At 43.2% G+C, this 25,117-nt stretch overlaps 1 protein-coding gene across 1 annotated transcript in view; it reads right to left on the reverse strand.

Annotated features, from left to right (window-relative positions):
• LOC138300331 (zona pellucida sperm-binding protein 2-like) overlaps positions 1 to 25,117 on the reverse strand; it is a 358,889-nt gene that overhangs the window by 247,520 nt on the left and 86,252 nt on the right. Inside the window, exons 5-9 of the mRNA XM_069239568.1 lie at positions 10,171 to 10,317; positions 10,030 to 10,065; positions 9,621 to 9,797; positions 2,653 to 2,749; positions 2,390 to 2,565 (exon numbers count right to left, since the gene is read on the reverse strand). Of these exons, the coding sequence (XP_069095669.1) occupies positions 2,390 to 2,565; positions 2,653 to 2,749; positions 9,621 to 9,797; positions 10,030 to 10,065; positions 10,171 to 10,317 (633 nt within the window). The remainder of the gene's footprint in view (positions 1 to 2,389; positions 2,566 to 2,652; positions 2,750 to 9,620; positions 9,798 to 10,029; positions 10,066 to 10,170; positions 10,318 to 25,117) is intronic.

The raw sequence follows: 25,117 nt of genomic DNA on the forward strand, positions 1-25,117 counted from the left end.
CTGCCTCCCTCTTGCCACTGGAAGTCACAGATCAAAGTAAAATTTATTTATTCTGTCCATTAACAAACACTCAAACTGGTAGAGCGGTTGCTTCTCACTCAGGATGCGAGCCTATTCAATGTTCGGTCTTATTTATACGACCCAGCATATTACATGTCGTTTAAATCAGCTTGAATTTTTATGCCAGCTTATGAAGGCCATACGAAGGGTCACTGGTGCAGCTCTGCGAACTGAGGAGATAAAGCTAGATTGTTTTTTTGCCAAAGCATTGAAAAGGTCAATAGATCTGGCGTTGGTCGCCAGCCTTTAGACGCTGGCAATTCTTGTTTTGTTCTGCCATGGTTTGTGGAAAGGCTGGTTAACGCTGCTGGGTCATCGGAAAAAAATAAAAAACACAATCATTGGCTAAGGGCAAAAATGTTTCTTTGGTTTAAAATAATGCACACATTAGCATTGTAGTCCCTTGACACTGAATGAGAACAAGTTGTGTCTGGATGTTCTCCTTGTGAAAGGACAGCATGCGCCAACTCTAAGTCAGGCAGTGGCTTAAGTGTGCTATCCCAAAGCCCCATGATGCATGCTGCAGTGGCTGGAAGTAAAATGTCAATGACAGCAGATTAATGGGTGAAGTATGGCTGAAGGCTCTTAAACGTAATTATGTTATGCAGATAATTCTAGTAAAACCAAAAGGTCTTGGCTCACACCAGACATAAAAAGGCCAATTGGTCTGACACTGGCTGCCAGCCCCTTGAATCCGCTAATGATTTTATGTAATATTTTTGTAAATGTTTCACACAAATAGAGACTTGCAATGACAGCTAAATAGTGAGGGTTATGTAAATAGTGTTGCAAAGAGTGTTGCAAGAATTGTTTCGCAAAGTGTTGCAGGGAGGCAGATTGTTGCAAAGACAGTTGTATACACTGAGAAAGTTGCTTAGCTGGAGAAGGTTGTCTAGATAAAGCTGCAAAAATACAGCAGACAGGTAGAGCTGCAAAGAAAGTAGACGGCTATAGAGAAGGGTGCAAAGGTATACAGAAAGTTGCAAAAGAATAAAGATAGATCGGGTTGCATAATAGATACACAAGGGTGCAACGGTATACAGAGTTGCAAAGTTAGATAGGTAAGACAGGAAATTGGGATAAATGGCAAAGGTACAATTAGTGATACAATAGCTAAATGTCTACATAAGCAGGACATAAGAGCACTGGGAGCACACAAGAAAGACCTCCAAGCAGGACATACAAGCTAAGCTGGTTTACAAATATAACCGTAGTCAATTAGAATACTTTAGCATGACATACAGGAGTACAGTTGTAAATGCACTCCATTACATGCATTCTAAAAAATGACTACTTTGTGAACAGTTTCAAATGCACGATTTGGTGCTGTGAAATATTAGCAGTCCTATAAAGGCCAAACGAAAAGGAACTTACAGCACTATTAGCAGGCAACAGTAACTAAGCTAGAACTGCTTTGTACTGGACATAGAAGAGGTGGTAGAATGTTTCCTGCTATCTCAGACTCTAAAAATAAAGTCAATACCAAAGTAATAAAGTAAAAACAAAAACGCTGGCATTGAAAAGAACTATCTTCTAAGCAGATGTGCTTGTTGTGAAAGAGCAACATTCAGGCCCTCAAACTGAAGTGGTCCAGTGGCTGACGTGGGCTGACCACCGCGCCCCGGCCCCATGCTGTAGTGGGTGGAAAGGAAATGAGCGACAGCTGGCTGAAAGTCCCTTTAAATAAGTCTATTATACATATATTTTTTTAATTATCAAATGGTCTTGGATAACACCATATCTAATGAGGCAAGACTGTTTACACCCCCCTCCTCCGCACCCCCTTCAATAGTCATCTGTATTCTCTACCAAAGCTTCCATGCTGTTAGCGGTCATCTTACATCAATCTGCATATCAGCTCAGGCGTGTGCAGTGTAGTAGGTTATCAAAGATACATACTGCTAAACAGCATCAAAAGCTGGGAGAGGGTGTAAGAGGAAGACAACAAATATCAGTGTGTCTCCGTTATCTTGGATGTTTCTACTACCAGTATCTCTGCTGCCTTACTGTCAAGTGCGATTTATTAGTGTATCAAATACTTTCAGCTTGCCACAAGAGGGTATAAAAGTTCTAGAGGAGGGCAGCAAAAGGGGAGGGAGAAAAAATAGTAATGCAGGCTTCAACCTAATGTCCTGCAAGTTGAAGATTTGGATATACGTGTGTGAAATATGAAACGAGTGGCATTTACTGACCTAAAAGATGATAAAAAGAATTGAACTGGTTTCAAGTTAACCAAATAAATACGGTTACTCACTGAATGTTTTATTTTACCCAAATTAAACAATAAAATATGCAGTAAATAGATCACCGCTATACATGGAGGATTTACCATCAAGAAGTCCTTTTTGATGTACAGTTTGGTTCCATTTACCATATCCAAAGTAATTCCATTCTGTGTGAGCTGGTTCATTGGAATATTCATCTCATCAATGTTAATGGCAGCCAATATCCCCGGAAACGTGGGGATAACAATGGTCAGGTGTGTTCCATTGCATGTGTATGGTCCTAAAAAGGATGGAGAAAAGTGAAATCCAATACATTCTTCATTCTGCCCCCCACAGTCCCCCATGTCATGATGAGCAAAATCCTCACCTGGTGAACAAATCATCTGAACGTCGATTCGTATCCTCTGATTAAAATAATAGTAGAGCAGAGATACGTCTGCCAAGTAAAGGGTATGGCCCTCTTGCTATGGAAAAAGTTAAAACCTTTCATAAGACGGACACGCAGAGTTCATGGATACAAATTCAATAAGAATGCAACACCAAATACGAGCCCAGAGTTCTAGGTTATCGCTCCATTTCATTTGTAATCGTTTTGAAGCTACAACTGAGACAAACATTGCCAAATATACAATGCTTATTCAATGTAAAATGGTTTACTAGCAACAAGGAGTAGCAGAAAATTTCTTTGAATAACAAAATTCAAAAGATGCAAAACTGAATGTAAGCTGATTTTAAAGCAATAGCAGGGATTTAAACCCCATTATGCCACGGAGGTAGAGAAAATTTGACACAAAGCCTGAGAAGGTTTTGAGCAAGAAATAAATACAAATGTTAAGAATGGGGTTTGTATTCGTTTGGCTGCATACCACACCGCTGATTACAAAAAAAGGTTTTAAAGTTTTACCTGGACTTTAAATTAATTGCTACAATATTACTAAGCTTTCACCTACACCTTTGATTAACCCTTGTTTTAGCACTTCCGTACAGCCTGGTCAACGAACTTCACACCTGGGTATAGTCTAAATCCACAACCGGAAGCAGTTCAAAGGACGTTTGGGGGAGGGATTTCCAAACTCCTGGTTAGACACCCTAATTTTTAAAATGCTTGGAAACCACTTGGTAATGGTCTTCTTGCAATAAATAATTAAAAATTCATCTTCAAGGGATTGTTCTCTAGTAATTGTTATATTAGTTTCCTTTCAGAGGCTCATTTATCTTCGAAACGGGAAGAGACTTTAGCATTCACTACAATCCAGAGGCATGTTTAAAGGCCCTCAATTAGATAGCTTTACCTTCCTTTTGGTCTCCGAAGTAGTCATTTAGTAAATGGCAGGATTATAGGAGAGTAGTGCATGGGCATTTTATTCGGTGGTACATAGAAAGCATTTTCTTGGGAGAGAAAAAAAAATATAAAGTCCCTTTAGTGTTCTCCGCTCCAAGGCAACTTTGAAGAAAAACAGGTCAACATAAGTGTTAAACTTTGCTCTTTCTGCAGGGTCATCCACAAAAGTTGTGTCTTGACTCCTGTTTTTTTTTTTTTTTTGTTGCTGAATTTGTGCTTGTTGGCTTTAGGACTCTGCACACTAAAGTTATGGGGCTCTTTCCTTAAAGCATGGTAAAATTGGTTTATTCCAAACTGGCTTATTTAATTTACTTGCAAGCCCCTAGCAAAATTGGTACTAACCGTACCCAGGGCCCGTTAATTAGATGCTACTAGTGGGCCTGCAGCACCTCATTGTGCTACCCATACGAGTAGCCCTTTAAATATGTCAAGCCTGCCACTACAGACGGTCTGTGCAGTTTCAAACTGCCATTGTGACAATTTGTTTTGCTAGGCCCAATTTTTGTTTTATTACATAATGTTTCCCCCTGTGGTAGGCCCTGGACGGCCCAGAGGGCAGGATGCAGTGTATTTAAGCTAGACATGTACTTTTAAAGTTACATGGTCTGGTAGTGAAAACCTCAAAATGGTTTACTTCTGCAAGACCTGCGTTTCCTATAGGCCAACACTGGTGTTACCTTACTATATTTAATACGGTATAACTACCAAATGAAAGGTGACCAGTTCGTGTTTGGTGCGTTTCGAATTGTAATGAAAAATCTCTCATGGTAAAGTTGGATTTTAAAATTACAATTTCCAAAATGCTACTTTTGGAAAGTTAGTATTTTCTGACCTTAGCCTTTGAGTGCCTGCAGCCTGTCTCTGGGTCACATGAATCAGTGTTAGCAGACAGTTGGGCTTTGTGCATTTCTCCTAGACAGCCAGAGTGCTCAGGTGTGCCTAGATAGCCCATCAATGGCAGGATGGGAGGGTGGATCTGGGTGCAGCCCTGCTTATACCTGAATAGGAAGTGTCCTGCCTCCACGCAAAGGGCTGCATACGCCCTGCACTTACCCTGGAGCCAGGGCAGGGGAAGCTGGAAATCTGCACCTAAAAGGGAAACCCCTACCTCTCAAACTTTAAAGAAAGGCCCAGGTAAATATTGGACCTCAGACGCCAACTCTTCAGTACACTTCTAGGCCTATGCAGACTGCCAGAAAGGACTGCTGTCCTGTTGAAAGGACTGACTGCTGGACTGCTACCCAGTTGGGATGACCTGCTGTCCTCTTGCCTTGATGAGGACTGGACCTGCATCTGTTGAACCTGGGACCCCAGAGTAACCCCAAAGGCTTGTTGGTTGGCATTCTCTCTACAGTCTCAGGGACAGAAGGATCCTGCTACCTTGAACCCAGCACCTGGACTCTGTCATTTGCAAGTCCTACCCTGCCAAGTGGTGCCACCCCAGTCCTGGACCCTTGGGAGCAGGCCACAGGTGCTCTGTCAGACCATTTGCGAATCCAGCAAAAATAATGCATGTTCTCTGCTGTGCAACCCCGACATAACAAACGCATGGCCTTTGCTGCAAGAATTCTCCCAGCACAAGGACTCCGCATTGACCTTGCAACCCACATCGGAAACATGACTTCAGGTACTTCTGCTCAGCGGGCCTAACTTGGTCCCACGTAGCCGGCCTGTGCTCCATCGTAATCAGCCTGAACTTGTGGCTGTCTGGTACAACCAGATGTCCAGTTAGCACTGTGCACTTTTTTGGTGCCGTTTGTGCTGAATTCCTTAAACATGCATATCTCCGGTTCTACTGACTGGATTTGTATCATTTTGCTCTTATTTTATCTACTGAATCTTTCTAAGTTGGTGTGGTCTCATTTTTGCATTGTTTTTTCACTGTACTACTGCTTTAAGCGCTGCAAAAATACTTTACACATTGCCTCCAAGTTAAGCCTGACTGCTCAGTGCCAAGCTACCAGAAAGTTAAGCACAGGTTCATTTGTGGTTGGCTCTTGCCTCATCTGGACTAGGACTGTGGTTACTGTTTAAGTTGAGTTTCACCCCACCCACAAACCAGTAACTCAATTTGCCATATTAAGGAGCACAAAAAGGCCAGTGTTTGTGTACTATACATATTGTTCATCACAATATGTTCTCTATCCAAACAGCTAGTCAGTCAAAACAGACCTTTAGGAAATATTCTTCCACGATCTATTTCATTTTTTGAAATCTCTGCAAGGACTTCAATTTGAGCAAAACAGCTGGTGGATATTATGATGATTTACTTCAGGTGCAGCATACCTCCAGAAAACACCACAATGCTAGTCTGTGTACAAGAAATCATGCCTATGAACACTTGCCTTCTCTGGCAAACCAAAAATACTGCATGCTTTATATTTTGCCTGAAGCCCCAGTCCATTGCTTTGAGAGAAGCCTCCATTGGAATTCCATAGGATACAGATAAAACAAATGACAAACATGTTAGCGTCAAGATATGTAGCTGGAGTACTTGTATAGTGCATATTCACCAAATGGCCTCCTCTTGGAACTATTAACAGAACATGCTAATTCCTATCTATTTCACTATTATTCATTTTAGTGGTCAAGGAAGGATGCAAAGTTAAGTGGCCCTCATGGAATATAAACCTATGGTCATGAGGTCAACCAGTTCTATACAGTGGATGTAGTAGTCCACAGTGCCACACGAAAAGGCTGTAGTGCACCTATCTGAACTGCCTATATGCAAAGGATACATATACTGGAAGAAAATGTTTTTGTATGGTCACCCCCATTTTTCCCCCAGACTAAGGCCCTCATTAGGAGACTGGCGGCAAATGCCGCTTACCGCCACAGCAACTGCCACCACAATACCATCGCCGTGGCTACTGACCGTACATGGCATTATGACCATAGCCGGAATTCCGCCAGCAGGCTGGCAGAACTCCGGCTATGGTCATGGCAGCAGACGGCAGTAAGGTGGAGCTGCTGCCAGCAGCAGCACCATGCCAACAAAACACTGTATGGAGGTAAGTCGGGTACTCTGACAGGAGAGGGGCTGGGGGTGTTGCGTGTGTGGGGTGTGTGACTGAATGCTTGCATGCGTGTGAGCATGAGTGGGTGTCTACGTTCATGTTGTGTTGTCAGTTTGCATGTGTGCCTGGATGTATGTTTGAGTGGGTATGAATGTATGCATGGGTGAATGTGTGTATGTGTGTATATGGGGGGGGGGGGGGGGGAGGACTGGGGAGGGGCGGGGGAGACCCCTATCAGTGCCAGGGATGGGATTCCCCGGCACTGATAGTGCCTAATGCCATGGTATCCGTGGCGGTACAGAACCCACGGAAACCTGGTGGTGGGCAGGGTCAAAATGCCATGGGCAGCCTAGTGACAGCCGTGAGACTAGTCTCCAGCCCAGCAGTCGTTATTGCCGTGGCAGGCGGTGTGTTAACTTGGCGGTTTGGCTTTGGCCAAACCGCCAATGTCATAATAGTGGCGGTATGTACCGCCAGCGTGTTGGTGGTAATACCTCCACTATAACACCAACCGCCGGGGTCATAATGACCCCCTGTTGGGTCATGACTGTGCTGGGACACTGCTAACTAAGCCCCAGTGCATGTGCTATGGCCCCTAAAGCATGTCAAAATGGGCTACCCTCCTGAACAGCATATTTAACTTACATTTAAGCTCCTAATGTGTGTTACAGATGTGTACCCAGATTCAGTAAGTTTAATTTTACTAGTGGACTGCAGCACTTATGCTACAACTAAAGAGGCAATGCAAAGCAGGTCTCTAGGTTTGCCACTGCAACCTGGGTATGCAGCTTTAAAACTGGGAATTAGTCTAGGCAAAATCATGCCTAAACATTCCTTTTGATACTTATAATTTAACTCAAAAGGAGGCCATAAAGCACATATGACCGGGTTCATGCATGGTACTTTAAAAACAAACACTTGTACTTACGTTTTACATGCCCTGGCAGCAAAAGAACAAATTAAAAAAAAAAAAGTTGGTTTTCACTGTGGCATGGCTGGCACTCCCATAGAAAAGCACTAGGTTACATTAGATCGTTTTGTAAAAGCTTAACTGCAAGGAGCTGTGGCTAGAAAGATGAGTGATTTCAAATTACTATATCAAATCAATTGTCAAGTCGGATTTTGGATTAATAACCTGATAAGGACACTTAGTCACTTGTCATTTTCTTGCCTACCTGGCAGTGTTTGTTTATACCCAGGAGCTGAATGCTAATCCTTGATTAGGTGTTAAGTGGCTCCCAGAGCGAAGAACAAATGTCGAACTGACCCTCCCATGACAGGGCAGGCACCTGGGCTGTGCACAGGATCTTGACTCCAAAGAATGTCTACCCTGTCACAGGAAAATTTACATCAACCGTGGGCCTGCTCTCTAAATTGCCCTCCTAGACAGCCAGGCATCAAAGAAGGAGACAACCTACCCCCAAAACTGGTTTAGATTGAACTAAGGGAGGGTTTGCCCATTGTAATAGCCACACATTTGGGTGGGCTCGTGGAGCTCTGCACAAGGTAAGAAAGATGGTCATGTTGGTTTTGACTAGAGCGGGGCACTGTAGAATAGTAAAGAAAATCACAGAAAGCACTGAAAAGTGTGTAGGGTCTCCCCTGGGAACTTATACCCCACTGATTAGGGATTGGCCAGGAGCTTCCTCCACCTATAAGGTGGCACTGGGCATAAGTGTTGCACCCCCCAGTACCCTCCTCAGGACATATCTGGACCTGTGAAAGACAGGACTGCACCTTGTGTTGAGGCCTGTGAGGGCTGACCTGCACTCATTTGTACCCAGGAAGGGAAAAGTAGACTCCAATGGTCAGTTGGGTTACCTGTTCAGCTTCAGAGACAAAAGCTACAAGAAGTCCACTTTGAGAGCCCAGTTGACCACTTACAAGTGGGCCTGCCCTGGACCCTGCTGGTGGCTTCTACTGGAGTGAGTACTGACCTCCAAAGTGCGTCTCTAAGATCCTAGGGCCCTTAGAGAAGTGTCAAATTGTACTCCTCTTGCCTAGCCCTAAAACCATGGCCTTAAATCATTTAAGGATTTGCCTGGAGAACGGACAGAATACTGAGAGAAACCTGCCAAGCCAATTAGACGAAGATGTGCTGCCACTGGGCCAACGATTCCAGTAGCCCCTACTTTTTTTTTTTTTCAACGAATACATTTCAGCAGGATGTTGTGGAGGAGGTATCCAGCCTTGTGGAGCCCTGTTTGGGTACAGGCTGCAGCCTTGCTCGCTCGTGCAGTCAAAGCTCTAAATAAGTGACTAAATATGAATGTAGAAATCTGCACAAAGTAAAAACCCCAAAAGTACCCAGCTGGTGGGGGAACCTTCCTTTGTTCAAATTTTTAAGTTCTCCCAGTGTAAGCTTTCTTACCAAAAGTCAATAGCTTCACTGGGACTTCGTCAGATGGCTCTCCAGTTTCATTAACCCATTTTGATCACAGCCTGCTGCCTTGCTCGGAGGATTTTTTGGCTTACATTTCAGAGACTAAGTCAGAAGGTACATCTTCTGAGGTACATCTTCTGACTGGGACGAACCTGGTCTTTTTATCCAACGTGTACTCTAATGCGGTCTGCCTTAAGTCTAACATCCTCAGGCTTACTACCACCATTCCAGTCTCCATTTGTCATGTTAGTCCTAGGTAGTCTAATAAATCAGAATAATATGATGCCTATAACAAGTCATTAAAAATGTTTCTCTCATATGGCCCTGTACACTAAACAGTAAAACAGATGGCTAAAACATGCAGTTTCTTGAAAATGTACCCATCATGACAGGATGGAACCTCAATTGGCTCATTTCACAAATGTAATCTTTTTGCACAAACTTCAAAATCTGTGGCATGTACCATACAAACAAGATACCATTTAGCAATCAACTTAAGATAGTCTTCATAAAGCATTTTTCACTCACACATTTTACAAGTGTTACTTAGCAAAACTACATTTTACAATTCACATTATTGCGTTCCACTCTACCTTTATCTTGTGAACCCCAGTGCCATTGAACTGCACACGGATTAGAAGCTCGTCATTTCCTGGATTGAGAAGTTTATAACCTTGTTTACTGGCATCTGCTCTGGTCCATCTGTATGTTGTTTGTGTCACAGGGTCGGTCACTTCCAGGTACCATGTAGAAGTTTCTATCCGTGACTCCTAAAAATTAGATTAGTTTTAACTAGCCACAGGGAGGCTGGGTTTAATAATCTAGACATTGCCAAATGTGTACACCCAAATTACAATGTATTGGGGCATAAAAATCACCAAGTAGCACCAGTAACCACACAAGTGGTAAAAAAATAATTAGTGTCTCTATCTGTAACGTCTATAATAATTTGTCTTGCTTATGTAAGTGCACATGAAGACATTATATATAACAAACATTTACCTCGTCAAAAGCAGGAAGGATTCGTGTAATCTTGATCTAGGAAGGAATTTGCAAGAGTGATTAAATTGACATTTTGCTAAAGGGAAAACCACGCTTTTCATTTCAGCCTCTTAACTTGTAAAGGGTACAGTAGATTCTTACAGTCATGTCGTTAGTACAGTTCACTTGTGGTAAACTACCAAATGGTTCATCTCCTTGCTGGTCGTCGCATGTGATGTTGTAGGATCTTTTTATATAGTCCACATCTGTATTGATCACCAACTGCAAGGTCAGGTATGGTGTGCTTCCCTAAGGGCACAATATTACAAACTATTAGGATTTGTATTTTAATCTGTGAGGGAATCCAACAATGCATTTTCCCATCATTACCAACATTCTTTAATCAGAAGCAACACATTAGACTGAAGGAGAAAGCTGTATTCAATCGTGCCTCCATCATAGCACCAAATAAAAGCACGTGTTGAACGTGTTTTTTTAAATATGCATAATTCTATTCAGCAGCCGCAGCTCCTTCGCAGTGGCAAATGAGTGTTGCCCCTGCCTGGCTAAGCCAGCAACTGAAAAATAAAATAGTACAAATAAACTATTGTTTTATTTTTCAGCTGCTAACTCAGCCAGCAGAATGTGCAGGGGGTGCAAGGTGGGCAATGGGAGGGGGCAGAAGAGAGGGGGAATGGAGTGCACTTAAGTGCACATGTGTGATTGGCTGGCTGTCTTAGGCTGGCCAAACACATGCGCACTTGGGTTTCTCCAACCCGGCTGTGTGACACAGCCAGTTTAGAGAAACTGCACAGACTCCCATGCAGTGCCTGAGCGGCAGACCAAGCCGCTCAGACCGATCCTGGCACTTCTCATGCTAGGTTTAGCATTAAGCAGCACCAGGATTGCATGGGGAGCCTGTTCTGGTGTCCCAGGGACTGCTGGGACACCAACACCACAGAGAACAGGAGAGAGGCGGCCAGTGTTGGAAAGGTAAGGTTTTCTTTTTCTTTTTTCTTTTTTATTTCATCCCCCTGCTGCATCCCCCCGAACACCCTTCCCCTTCAGATTTGCAGTGGCTGCTGCTACTATTCAGACCTGAATGTAGAATGAAAGACATCCAGGCCAGGAGAAGCGGCATGAGTTAATGAGCAAGAGCCTGGAAAGCAAATACATTTCAAAATGTAATTTTTTTTTTTTTTTAACACTTCACATATTGGTTGAGAAGTTGTAGGCTATACAAGAGGCAGATCTTAAGGCATTGGAGTATTGCAATGCTGCAAGAGACTGGCACAGCATCAAGGTGAAATATTGTTGCAGCAGAAAATCATGTATAAAACTGCAACAAAATGTATTGGACAAACAATGCATAAAATATATAAAAATTACCATCTCTCCACTAGCTGCCACTGAGCAAATTCCACTTGTAAAACACTAAGCCAGCAAACACCCCTTTACAATACTGTGTCGGGCTTCTTCTACCCTTCCACATACCACCAGAAGAGGCTCCTCCAAAGGGGCAGAGGAGCATCGCCCCACGCCCAGGAAAAACTTTTCCCCAAAAAAGATCATAAACTATGTTTGTTTTTGGGGGGGGGAAGGGTGGGGCCACAGAGGTGACGAATGTGAGGGGGAGCACTCCGCGCACGTGTGTTTGGCCGGCTTTCTGGGCTGGCCAAGCACATGCGCACAGGGCTCTTTCCATCCCAACAACACGGTTGCTGGGCTGGAGAGAGCCTGCACAGGCTCCCAGTCTGCCTGAGAGCGCCCTGGCTGGGCACTCTCAGACAATCCTATTGCTGCTCTAAGCAGCATCAAGATTGGCAGAGGGGAGGCTGGGAGCCTGTGCCTGCCTCACCAGCACAACGGAGGAGCAGAGCGGGAGCAGAGGTATGTGGGTTTTAAAAATGTTTTACAATTTAATTATCCCTGACCCCGTGCCACCCGCCCCTTTCCATTAGCACTAGCTGGGACTGCTTATCACTGAATATTCATCTAAACAAAGCAGAAAATGAACAAGCTTTGGCAACGCCAATAGGTCCGGGTTTTTAGGAAGACTGAGGCACAATAGGTCACACCTATCCCAGTAGCCCTATATTTCCAAAAACCCTTGAGGTGCACGGGACTAGAAGGCAAGTCCCTTCTCAACTCTCTTTTAAGGCAGATGAGCCCATATAAGTATTAGCAAAAATAATTATCCCAGTGCCATTAATTTGTTCCCAAATTAGACATTATCCAAGGAGTCTCAGTATTGCAATTAAGTTGACAACCGGCCACATTAATGACTCCTCAGTCCAATACTTTTTTCCAAAACTTCTCTGCCCCGTAGCCAATGCGTTTCAACCCCTTTCGGACTTCAAGGCTACAAAACATAACATGATTACAATCAGCCCACCCACAAAATCATGTGACAGCTTTGTAAACTCAAATTTCTACTCTATACTCCAGGCAACAACAAAAATAAAAAATACTCATCCCATTTACATATACAATCATTTCATGTGGCCTCATTAAAATAATCCTCAACATATGTGATCCATCCTGTGTATAGAATCAGAGGTTCCGTAGAGCATATATTCTTGTATCAGATTATTTCTGCTATGCGGTTTGACATACGTATTGTCATACCAGTTCATTAATTTTACATCATATAATAGCATACATCACTTCAATCCTCCAACGAGTGCTTATAGTAAAAAAATGGATCAATCTTAAGATCAATATCACATCCTCATTATGTTAAAATGTACCCAGATCACAATATCACCACAACTGTAATGTACTTGAATATCCAAAAAAATCAAAAAATAAGAGCCTGGGTATTATCACTGTCACATCCTCATTCAACTGTACCTATGATCAGAGTATGATCAGAGTATGATCACCACTTTAATGTAACATAGCCCAAAATACTTAAGAATCAAACATTCTCTCTTTTTGATATAGATACAATAAGTTGATAGTCTGTGGTAAAACAGTCAAGGAATCCATCTCAATAGACCACTGGACAACATGTTAGTCATTCACAAATGACACTATGATTGTACCCTGACCCGAATATTACATACCGGTTCAATGCAGCTCAAATCAATTGTTGAAAGAATGGGCATTGCAATCAGAGAGGACTGCTAACAGAATGAGAATAGAATGAAAACCAGTAAATAACCATGTGGATTTTTAGGGTCAATGAGCAAAAATACCACTATGGAGTCCAATGTTTTAGGCATAGTCAAATTTGGCCGCTGAAGTGGACAAGATGGCCACTGCACGCACCAGAGTATGAGGGGTGCTCTAAATTAGTAGAAATCTTAAAAGTAGTCTCCGATGACGTGAATTGTCCTTTTGCCATTTTTACGTGATACTGCAGCACTTTCAAGGGTGGGTGATGTATACCCAGAAGGTGAGAAGGGGAACACTACGCAGTTTGGTGATGGGTAGTCACCCAATGAAACCTGGGTAAAGTGGGCGGTACTCATGCATTGTGTGTCATGTTGAGTTTTAAGGGTTATATGAATTTTAACATTAGAGTCAAATACTTTGTGTACTTTCTAAGCTGGCCACCAAGGTGGTTAAGATGACCACAATATGTGCACCAGAGCATAATCGGTGCGGTAAAATAGTGGAAGTTTAAAAGGAGGTCCTGATTATGCGGTGTTTGCTTTTACCACTTTTATACTGTACTGCAGTGCTTTGGATGGTGAGAGAAGTGTACCAACAAGGTGAGAAGGGGTACGTCATGTGGTTTTCAGAGAAGTCACTTATGGAACCTGGTGTAATGCCAGTGGCTGTTTCATGTTCGATTAAAGACTGAATGCACCACACAAGAGTGATAGGCTATTGAGGGTGGGCGAGGTGTACCCTCAATGCATTATGTATACATATTGAAATGTTTGCTCGACCCGCAGTGGATGTTAATCTATATATTGCAAATTCACTAATGGACACTGTGGGTGGTTTGAGGCACTATGTTGGTTGTAGTGTTACTATGACGATTTAACCCCTTGGCAGCCAAGGATGTAACAGTTACGTCCTTGGCTGCAGTGCTCGGGCACCAAGGACATAACCATAAGTGCTCCCCTCATGAGGGAATTGCTTTCCCTTCCACCCCTGTTCCCCATGGCCCACCCCCTTCAGCGCAGATTGGATGAGAAATGCAAAGGCCTTTCCTTTGATGTCTCAGCAGCAGAAATGCCCACTAGACACCAGGGAGTTTTTTTGTTGTGTTTTTTTTTTATGTGGGGAGTGACCCCTTAGGCAAGGGTCGCGCCTCTTGGGGAAAAATTCTAGGCAGTTTCTGATCGGCCTATTTTTATTAGGCCAATCTGCCCCCAAGGGGGGGCGGAAACCACTAGACACCAGGGATTTATTTTTGGGTCAGTTTCATGTCAGGGGAGCTACCCCTTAGGGAAGGGTCACTCCCCTGTGGGGCAAATTTGTTTTAGCCAATTTCTGCCCCCCCACCCCCTTGATTGTAATTTGGCCGATCTGACCCCGGGGAGGGGTGGGGGGGGGGGGGAGGAATAGAAGGGGCATGAAACCTCTAGGCACAATTCTTTTTTTTTTTTTTTTTTTTTTTTTTTTTAATGTGGGGAGCGACCCTTCGGCAAAGGTTGTTCCCCTGAGGGGCAAATTTATTTTAGGCCATTTCTGCTCCCCTTGGGGGCAGAAACCACTTAAGCACCATGGATTAGTGTTTGTATGCGTTGTGGGGCAGCCGCTTGGGCAAGGGACGCTCCCATAGGGGCACATTACTGTTGGCCATATCTGTCCCCCTTGTGGGCAGATCGGCCTATTTTTGGAAGGCCCATCTGCCGCCAAGGACGGTAGAAAGCCCACCAGAGAAGATTTCCCCCCTCCAAAATAAGAGGGTGGTGGTATAGCCATATCCCCACCCCAAATAAAATCGGGCCAAAGTTGTTCTGCCCACCAGTGGGCAGATGGGGCAATTAGCCCCCCCCCCCCCCCGCCCCCAATCCACACCGGAGGGGCAGAAAGTCTACTAGATGCCAGGGAATTTAAAAGAGAAAATAGTGTGGTGGCTACCAACCAGTGTGGGCATGGTTATGCCCCCACCCCAACTGAAGGGGGTAACAGTCTTTCAGCACCCCCCCCTCCCCCCAGCACACTAAAACATCTTAGCCCATGGCAAGCAAGAGGACATTGGATTTTGGGTTTTTGGTTTTACATTTGGGCTATGAGAGCTTGGATAACTCAAAATCGTCCTACTTGGAATGGTGAGGGCTGCACTTTTTGTACCTTGGGACGCTGCCATGTAGAAAAATCCACAAGACATGAAAACTAAACATCTGGATGAGTCCAGGGTGGTGTGCTTCACATGCACCCTGCACCATTTTGTTAGCCACAATGCCCTGCAAACCTCCAGCTTTGCTGGAAATCCCATTTTTCCTTCTTTTTGTGCTGAAGCTTCCGGAATCTGCAGGAATCCACAAAGTTCCTACTACCCAGCATTTTCTCTTCTATACCAATAGAAATTCTGCCCCACTTGTCAGCCTAAAAATGTTTATCCAAAAGTGACGTTTAGGACCCACTTTGGTGCCCCCTCAATTTTGACATGTTTTTGGCTCTTCCCTGTCAGGCACTTGGCCCGCCTACCCAAGTGAGGTATCATTTTTACTGGAAGACTGAGGAGAACGTTGGGTGGTAGGAAATTTGTTCCGGTGCAGTGACTCCACACAAGTGTGGGAAAAATGTGTTTCTTTTAAAGCTAAATTTGAGGTTTGCTGAGGATTGTGGGCAAGTAAACATTGGGGGATCCAAGCAAGTCACACCTCCCTGGGGTGTCTAGTTTTCAGAAATATCTGGGTTTGGTAGGATTCCCTTGATGGCTGCTGAGCCCAGGACGCAAAACACAGGTGCCCCCCACCCCCCGTCCCCCTGGCAAAAACAGGTAGTTTTGTATTTGATCAGTCCAGATAGTGTTTTGGGGCATTTCCTTTCACGGGCGCTAGGCCTAACCCCACAAGTGAGGTACCATTTTTAATCAGGAGACATGGGGGAATGCAGGGTGGAAGGAAATTTGTGGCTCCTCAGATTCCAGACGTTGGTCATCAAAATGTGTGGAAAAGGTGTTTTTTTGGCCAGATTGAGGTTTGCAAAGGATTCTGGGTAACAGAACATGGTGAGAGCCCCACAAGTCACCCCATTCTGGATTCCCCTAGCGGTCTAGTTTTTAAAAAAATGCACAGGTTTGGTAGGTTTCCCTAGGTACCGGCTGACCTAGAGGCCAAAATTTACAGCTAGGCACTTTGCAAACACCACATCAGATTTCAATGTAAAAATGTGATACCTATTTTTCACTCTTTATATTTCAGCAAATGAATTGCTGTATACCCGGTATAGAATGAAAACCCATTGCAAGGTGCAGCTCATTTATTGTCTCTTGGTACCTAGAGTTCTTGATGAATCTACAAGCCCTATATAGGCAGATGTAACAGTATATTGCTTTCAAAAATCTGACATGGCAGGAAAAAGTTAGAGTAAAACGTGAAGAAAAATGGCTTTAACCTCAATTTCAATATTCTTTTAATTTCAGCTGTTATTTTCTGTAGGAAAACCTTGTAGGATGTACACAAGTGACCCCTTGCTGAATTCAGAATTTTGTTTACGTTTTGGAAATGTTTAGCTTTCTGGGATCCAACATTCGTTTCACACCCATTTCTGTGACTAACTGCAAGGAGACTGAAAGCACCAATAACATAGTAAAAATGGGGTATGTCCCATTAAAATGCTGAAATTGTGTGGAGAAATGGGGTTTTCTGATTTAAGTCAGCCTGTTCCTGAAAGATGGGGAGATAGTGATTTTAGCACGGAACCCCATTGTTGGTGACTTCTTTTGGGTGGGGGGGGATGAACCACCCAAACCTTCTGCAGCCCATTTTTTCCCTTTTTGTTTTTTTAACAAAGTTTTTGCTGTATTTGGACTAATTTTTTGGTCTCCTTCAGGGGAAGGCACAAACTCTGGGTACCTCTAGAATCCCTAGGATGTTAGTGTGGGTAGCTTATGTGGACGAAAGGTTATGAGGGCCTAAGTGTGAACTCCCCCAAATAGCCAAAAAAGGCCTGGCACCTGAGTGGGGGTTAATTTCTAGTTAAGACACCCGCTTCAGCAGTCCCTTCTCTGATGACTAAATGTGTCATCACACCAATTACCACCCACAAACTTACAATTTGATTTCAATATGTTTTTTCCTTGAATTTTCCCCGTAAATTTTCCCTTTTCTTCCCTCCTCGGATTATTCTTAGATCTTTTCAATTGAATTCTTTTATACAATTTGCATAATCCTCATTTTAATAGAACCCCGTTCCAAATGCTGAGCCAATTTCCCACTGAAGCAAACCCCTTGCTAATTTTCCCCAAACACCTGGTTCTTTCAATTATTTCAAATCACTACTTACGTAAGTTAGATTAGCAAGTACGTCTCTTATCTACTAACAGGAATGTATGAGCAACAATGCCTAGAGTTTATCATTTTACAGACTCTGCCATCTTTTGCTGAAAGAATGTCTAAAGCAAGATGATTTTGAAGAGTCCTAGCTCTATCCGCAGCTAATTCAGTATCTATCATGAGAAAAGCCCCTGAAAAATTTGTCAGCATGTTATCCACAACAGTAGACAATTTTCGAATCTTGAACGAATTCAGGATGACTCCCACTGAAGGAATCACTGTACCAACTATATTTCCCACTATCGCAGAAGAGGACTCTTATGATATAATTCAGTCACTTTCGGAAACTTTTTCAAATCCTCCATCTGGTAAATCTTTGGGAATCAATCCCCAAACAACATGTCCCATACCATCCTCTTGGGAGACTAATAAGCATTAAGACCACAGATGTAATAAATCCCAGGAATCGCAGGGTCCTGCCCATTCAACATGAACGTCCATTTACTCTGAAACAATAACACATGCCTACACTCACTCATACCTACAAATGTGTCAGTGCGCGGCTTTGGTCTGTATAAACAAAGCTTCCCTACGTGTAGTGCATCTAAAGCTAATTTCCCTTGGATTTTAATTGCACTACAAGCATAATCATTCTTGGAAGTCCTTTTCTCCAAGCCTTTTTCTAATTTCCCCTTCAGCAACCTTTCTTCTGTCAGTGTGAACTAAGAATCTCTTCTCTAAAGGTGTAAGCAAGCATATCAGGTTATTCTTATGGGCATAAGCTGTGCCAAAAGTTAATGTAGGTTCAAAGAATCCTTTAACTAATACTATGTCATTTTCCTTAGCTACTCTACTCAAGTACCTAATGATAGGAACAAACGAAAACACAAGATCTTGGTTAGAGTAGAAATTTTGATTATACTCCTGGTTATAAAACCTTGTTTGTAACCGATTACAACTTATTCCTTATGTTAACGCTAAGCTATGACAGGAGACTCCTTCCTTGACTGACGAAGGAATCTGCGTACACACAAGAGAATTCTTCACATCCATTGTCTCAACATACTCACTCAATAAGTGATAGAAAAAGTTAGAAGAAAGTTCTCCCTGTGCATTAGTATAGTCATGCAAAAACTTTACATCTAATTTAAACCTCTCTAAAGCCATTAGTGTAGTCATCTCAAAAGGTAGAAGCATGGTTGGCTCTTTGCGCATCAAGAACAAACAATATCCAACACATAATTGCCAACCCAAAGCTCATATTTACAGTGCCTAGCATCTTTAACCTGCTTATGTAAGGCAGCCATGATCTGTAAAGAATCAGAAAGCAGAAGTATTTTTGGAAAACGTGCAGCAAAAAGAACAAAAAAACTATTCTTTCAACAGTTCAGTTTCACTTCCAGCAGCCCTTCTTGTCAAAATCAGTTAGCAGCTTTTCAAATCAGGTTTCAAAAAGTCAAATCAGGTTATCAATGTATTTTCCAGTTAGTCTCTCAATAATAATTCTCTCAGATTGTTTCAACAGTTCAGTTCATCAATCTTCTCATGTCACCTCAAAATATTGACTTGGAACATCCCTAGCAAACAAAAAGAAACTCTTGCTGCCGCTCGTTTGTAATTGCATATGCCCATTCAGGACCTGCGTATCTTCGACTTATTCTCTTCAACTGTCGATCTCCATTCAGCTCCTTCACTTAATTCTTTTCTCGTATACTTCTTCCTCTATGGCTTGTTCGACAACCACCTCTTTCCTTTTCTCCACTTGCGATTTTGGCCACCATCTCCTTTCAGTGAGCCTTCTGGCAGTAATCTGTTCAAGATTAGACTTGAACCCTTTTCTTTCTCTGTGGTGTTTTCTCTTGACAGACCTGCAACTGGTTCAGGAGGATCTTTGATCCACCTCAACTCCTTCCCCTTCTCGGTCTGGCAATTGCACTGTTTGTCTCAGAGAACAGTCTGCTTCTCGGGGGAACCCTCTATTGACTAGGGTCCCCTGTTGCATCAGTTGAGGTAAGTTCTCCGATACTCTCCAGGAGGTCTCCACCCTAGTCTCACAGGAGTAACTAAACCGTCCTTAACAAGCTCAGATCTGATCTCAGTTCCCCTTTGTTTTTCAGCCTGGAGATTTGTCTCACTGTTGGTACTCTCAATGCTTCATGCTCCAGCAGACATGCCACTTTCTTCATGTGACTTGCGTGAATCAAGTTCAGGATCCCAGCACACTTCACAGCTGTTGTAGTTAGGACCACTTGTTTCGGTCCCTTCCAACAAGGCTCCAAACAAGTCTCTCACATGCTTTCGGACGACAACCTAGACTCCTGCTCTCAGGTTGTGCCCTGGATTATGGATCTGTGGCAGTGTGGCTGCTTCCACTTGCTAAGAAAAAGAACAGAACACATCAGCCAGATCCTTGCAGTAATCTAACACCACATCATCTGTAATGTTGACAAGTGCATTTGCTCGTACGGCAGGCAATCTCATTGCTCTCCCCATGAGGATCTCGTGAGGAGACAGTCCTGTCTTCCTATCAGGTGTTTGTTGACATCAACACCAAAAGCAATGCATCGGGCCATTTCAAATTTGTAGCTGCACACATCTTTGCAATTCTTGACTTCAAGGTACCATTCATCTGCTCCACTAGTCCTTATGCTTCATGGCGGTAACTACAACGCAACTTCTGCTCAATGTTCAATACTGCACACAGTTTAATCACTTCATTGTTAAAGTGACTTCCCCTATCTGATTCTAAAGAGATTGGAAACCCGAAGAGCGGTATCAGTTCCCTAAGCAGCAGTTTTGCTACTGTGAGACTATCATTCCTTCGTGTAGGGTACGCTTCAATCCAGTGACTAAAGATGCCATCACCAACACATCAATCCTCTCCACACAGGCATCTGAAAATCCATCTGCATTCTGCTGAAGGGACCGCCTGCTCTTACAATGTGGCTCAAGTTAATCACTATCACTCCCCCCATTTAACTGCTGACAAATAACAATGGAAACTGCTTCAGCGGTTTGTCTAAACTTAGGGTTGAACCAATCAATTTTGAACAGACGAACCATGGCATCCCTCGCAATGTGCGCTTGACCATGATAGTACCGTGCCATTTGAGACAACAGGCTGTTTGGCAAAACCAGTTGACCCTCAGAAACCCACAATTCATCTGGTCTTTGAACACATTTCATTTTGCTCATTTTAATTCTTCCAAAGGGTCAATCACTTTTAATGTGTAACTTGTACATGTTGTGTCTTCAGTTAACAGTTCCCACTTATCTTTGAATGATATGTAGTTCAATGCGCAAAATCTTGCAACTTGATTCGCATAGCCATTCCCCAATGACACGGAGTCTTGACTTTAAAAGTGCGCTGCATTTTACCACAGCAATTTCTTCAGGCAATTGAATTGCATTTACCAGCTCCTTTATTCTTTCACCATTTCTCACTGGTGATCCAGAAGGTCAGGAAGCCTCTCTGCGACCACAATTGACCAAAATCATGAACCATTCCGAATCCACATTGACTATCCATGTAGATAATGACCCTCAATAGAGAGTATAAACATGGCACGTTCTAGTATGAGTGACCAATTTCACTACCTGAGCAAAATACACTCCTCAAAGCCAGGAAACTTCCAAGGTACCTGTAATTGTGTACACAGCATATCCTGATCTCAGTGTTCCTGTTTTCTCTCAGGCAAGAACCATCAACAAAAATAATTTGCTCATTTTCTTCCAATCGGGTATCTTTAATGTCAGGTCTCTGTTTTGTGTACAACTCAGTTCGAGACAAACCTGTTCAACATCTTCCTCGTTCCAATTCACCAGTATCACGTGGCAGTAAAGTTGCCGGGTTTAGCACTGTACATATTTTCAGTGTCCTGTTTGGTGCTCCCAAAATACTCACCTCATACCTAGTCAACCTAGCACCAGTCAAGTATTGGGTTTTTGTACTTGTCAGTGAAATCTCAATCGAGTGGGGGACCATTAAAGTCAGGGGATATCCCATCACTACACCTTTACACTGAAAGACTGACCAACTGCGGCCACTGCATGCAAACAACTTGGTAAGGCTGCTGGCAACTGGGTCCAAAGAAGCTGAAAAAAATGTGCTACTGGGCGATGAGCACCTCCATGGACCCGAGTCAAGACAGACAATGAACATGCATCACGCTCATGACAAAACAATGTGAAAGGCTTCGTGTAGTCCAGCATACCAAACGCTGGAACTCTGCACAAACTCAACTCATTGAACACTCATTTCATCCTGATCTAGCACCATGGGATCTGAGAGATCCTTATGAGTCAACTTCTGCAGTGGTCTTGAAATTTCTGAAAAATTCAGGATCCATTGGAGACAATAGCTCACCATTCCCAGAAACATCCTGACGTGGTCTGGTGATTTATCTGCAGTATCATCGTAATCCTTTCTCTGGATATTTTCCTCGACCCTTTCTCAGTTTGGTGACCCAACTACTTCACTATCTTCTGGCAATAGTGCAGTTTCAATGGTGACACTAACCATATTTCCCCAAATGGTTCAGCAGGGCCTTGTCCTGGACGCAATCAATAAGTCAATGTACTGCACCAGAGTATATTGGAAAGGCAATTCTAATGATTCCAAATTATTTTTCAAGATCTGGTTGAACAAGGAAGGTGATTCTGTGTACCCTTGAGGAAGCCTACACCAGCAATAGGCCTTATCTAGAAATTTGAAACAAAAGTAATTAGCTATCCTCATGAAGGGGCACAGAAAAGAACACTTGTGACAAAACTGTAAACCACTCTACATCACATGGAATCTGGAACATTATCACAGCTGGATTGAGCACTATGGGACAGCACTTGACCACAATCTCTCAAATATTGAAAAATTAGAATCTTCGCACATGGTTTCTTCACCCCAATTACTGGTGAATCACATGGACTGCTCAATAAGTCTTTCAGGACTCCGTTTCACAATACCTGCAATTACCTGAGCTACTTTTATCAGGACGTCTTGTGTCATGTTGTACTGTGGAAGTTGGGGGAAACTGCATTTGGCTTTAAAGTAACCTTAATTGGCTACACTCCTTTAATCAGATCTACTTCCTTTCCTGTCAAATTCCACAAGTTCTCTTATACTGTTCCCTACAAATCAGAATGGAGCTCTTTTACTGTGAACATCAGGAACAACTCAATCAAGGGGTACTCTTCATTTGTAGTTTCACACTGTTTTTGGAGCTTGGTCTTCCTCATCATCGCTATTTACTTGCTCAAATAATGGAATTGAGATCCAGACAATCAAACATTTTGTCTTAAACAACAAGTCCCTTCCAAGTAGGGATACTGGACTTGAATAGACCACAAATTTATGCAGTCCCTGGAAGTTGCCAATCTCAGCTTGCACTGGATCTGTAATTGGGTTTGTCAAATACTGATTTGCTACCCCCACAACCTGAGCTGTTCTACCTGAAAGGGGCAAATTCGGAACTTCTGCACTTCACTGTAGAGCATGTAGCTCCTGTGTCCACCAAGAATGAAACTGTGACCCATAACCTCTATTCTCATAGGGTCCTCTCTGATCTACCTCTAAAGTCGCAAGCACACATGGCTCCACATCTGAACGGTCACTCATCCATTCACCATTTCATTCTTACTGTGTAATGGGAATTGGTGCACTGTGTTACTATGTCTATCCTGTCTCTGATAGGTTACCAGTTGAGAAAGCATCATCTGTTGCTGCTCCATCAAGGCTTGAGGTATCTGCATTTGCTGTTTAGGTACCATGGGAACCTGCTGCTGCATCCGCTGCAACTGTGACACTTGTGCATGGGGCATTTGCACCTGTTACATAGGCTGAAAATTCTGCACTCGATTCATGTTATTCTGAAAATTTGGATTGGGATCCCTTAGTCGCGGTCCTCTCATTCTCAAATGAATTGATGTCATTACCTTGCTGAACACCTTCCTGCACCATCATCGGACACTCACTTCCAATGTCCCACAGCTCTGTAAATGTGACAGCAATAGTTTCTTCATATCTGCACATCATTCTGACCCACAATTCATATTACCTCCATGACCTCTACCTCTCATCTGAGGCTGGAACATATTTACCTGCTGCAGCACAAAATGTCCTTGCACTCCTGTTTGAGCCCCCTTAATCTGCATCACCATCGCCTTCAACTTTTTCTGCTTTAACTCACTCATCACTACAATTTCTCGCATACTCCAACACCTCAATCGCCTTCACTTGCCAGCAAATCAACTGACTCTTAATCATCTGACCTATTTCAGGTCTCAGTCCTTCTACAAATCTGAACACAAAATGCAGCATGGCTGTCGGCCCAATTGCTTCTTTGCCACTATAGTCCTTGAACCCCTTTACCAATCTCTCATAGTACACATGTATCGACCCCTTTACTTCCTGCACTGTCCTGTCAATTCTCTGCCAATCAATATTCTTGGGCCAATCTACAGCTCTTACACTCAACCCACAAGTCAGTTGGAACCACAAACACATTACTGGAGATAAAGTCCTCCCATAAACATTTTGCAAGTTTCAGGAACATGTCTGCTGTTACCACTCTACTGGCTTCTCTCAATTTTGGATAATCATTCATAATTGACAATGTCACTCCTACTCCAGGGAACATGAACAAAATTTCCCCCTGGGATTTCACTCATTGGTAAAACCTTCACCTGATCATTGTCCTGTTGTACATTCCCAGTCACTTCTAGAGAATCTGTTCCTCTGGTCTCTTTTCTTTACCCATCTGTCTTCCCAATTCTCTAAAGCTCCCCAAACCTGAGCACTCTGCAATAATTCTTTAAGATGCACCTTCTTTCTGGCAGACCTCATGTGTCCAAAATCCTTTGCCTCAAAATCTAACCTGTAACTTCAGTTCAAATGCTATGTTTTCTCCATTTCTATGCCATGCTTCTCTACCAAATCTGCCAATCTCTGATGCAGCTTGCCTACTTCTGTTGTAATCCTTGGGCATAAACATCTCAACTCTGCTTCTGTGTAGGATTCTAATCTATTCACCTCCATTGTTCCTCAACTAGTGCACCTGTTTCCATGCTTAATCTGACAATTCAATTGCTCCTCATCCTTGGAAGCATTCTGTGGGATATTCTGCTTGTCTAACCATTCAGTTAACTGCTGAGCTGTCAGTCCCTGTAACAAAATGTTATTCGCTTGGACCGGTGCCACCTGCTGTACCACTGCACTCAGAGTCTGCGGTGTCAATTTCAAGCTCTGACCTGCATTTGGTCCAGTCACAGAATCTGGCAGTGCAACAAGTGGACTAAGAACTAACAGTGATCTCGATCCATCAAAAAAGTCTTACCCACAGAAGAGACTACCTGAACTTGTTCACTTGGTCCCCTCCTCAAACTCTGGGACATTGCTTCCTGTTCATTCATAAGTGGTTTCTTTTGCGCAAATAATGGTACAGCTGGACCAACATTAATCGGCAGAGATATTGCATCCAGGGCTGCTCTAGTACCTGAACATTGTGAGATTAACTCCCATACTCTGAGTCATTACCGGAGTAAAGTCTGACTGTGTCCCTGTCAATGGAGCGAATCTCTACATCACCTGTGGCTGCACTTGGGGCAAAAAAAATCTGAGTCAGCTCAGTCTGAACCAGCATTGGTCTCTGAACCACCTGCTCCGTAGGCACCAATAAGTTCGAAGTTGTCTCTAGAACAGGCACATT

The sequence above is a fragment of the Pleurodeles waltl genome, chromosome 6, assembly GCF_031143425.1.
Source record: "Pleurodeles waltl isolate 20211129_DDA chromosome 6, aPleWal1.hap1.20221129, whole genome shotgun sequence".
In the NCBI taxonomy this organism is placed as follows: Eukaryota; Metazoa; Chordata; class Amphibia; order Caudata; family Salamandridae; genus Pleurodeles; species Pleurodeles waltl.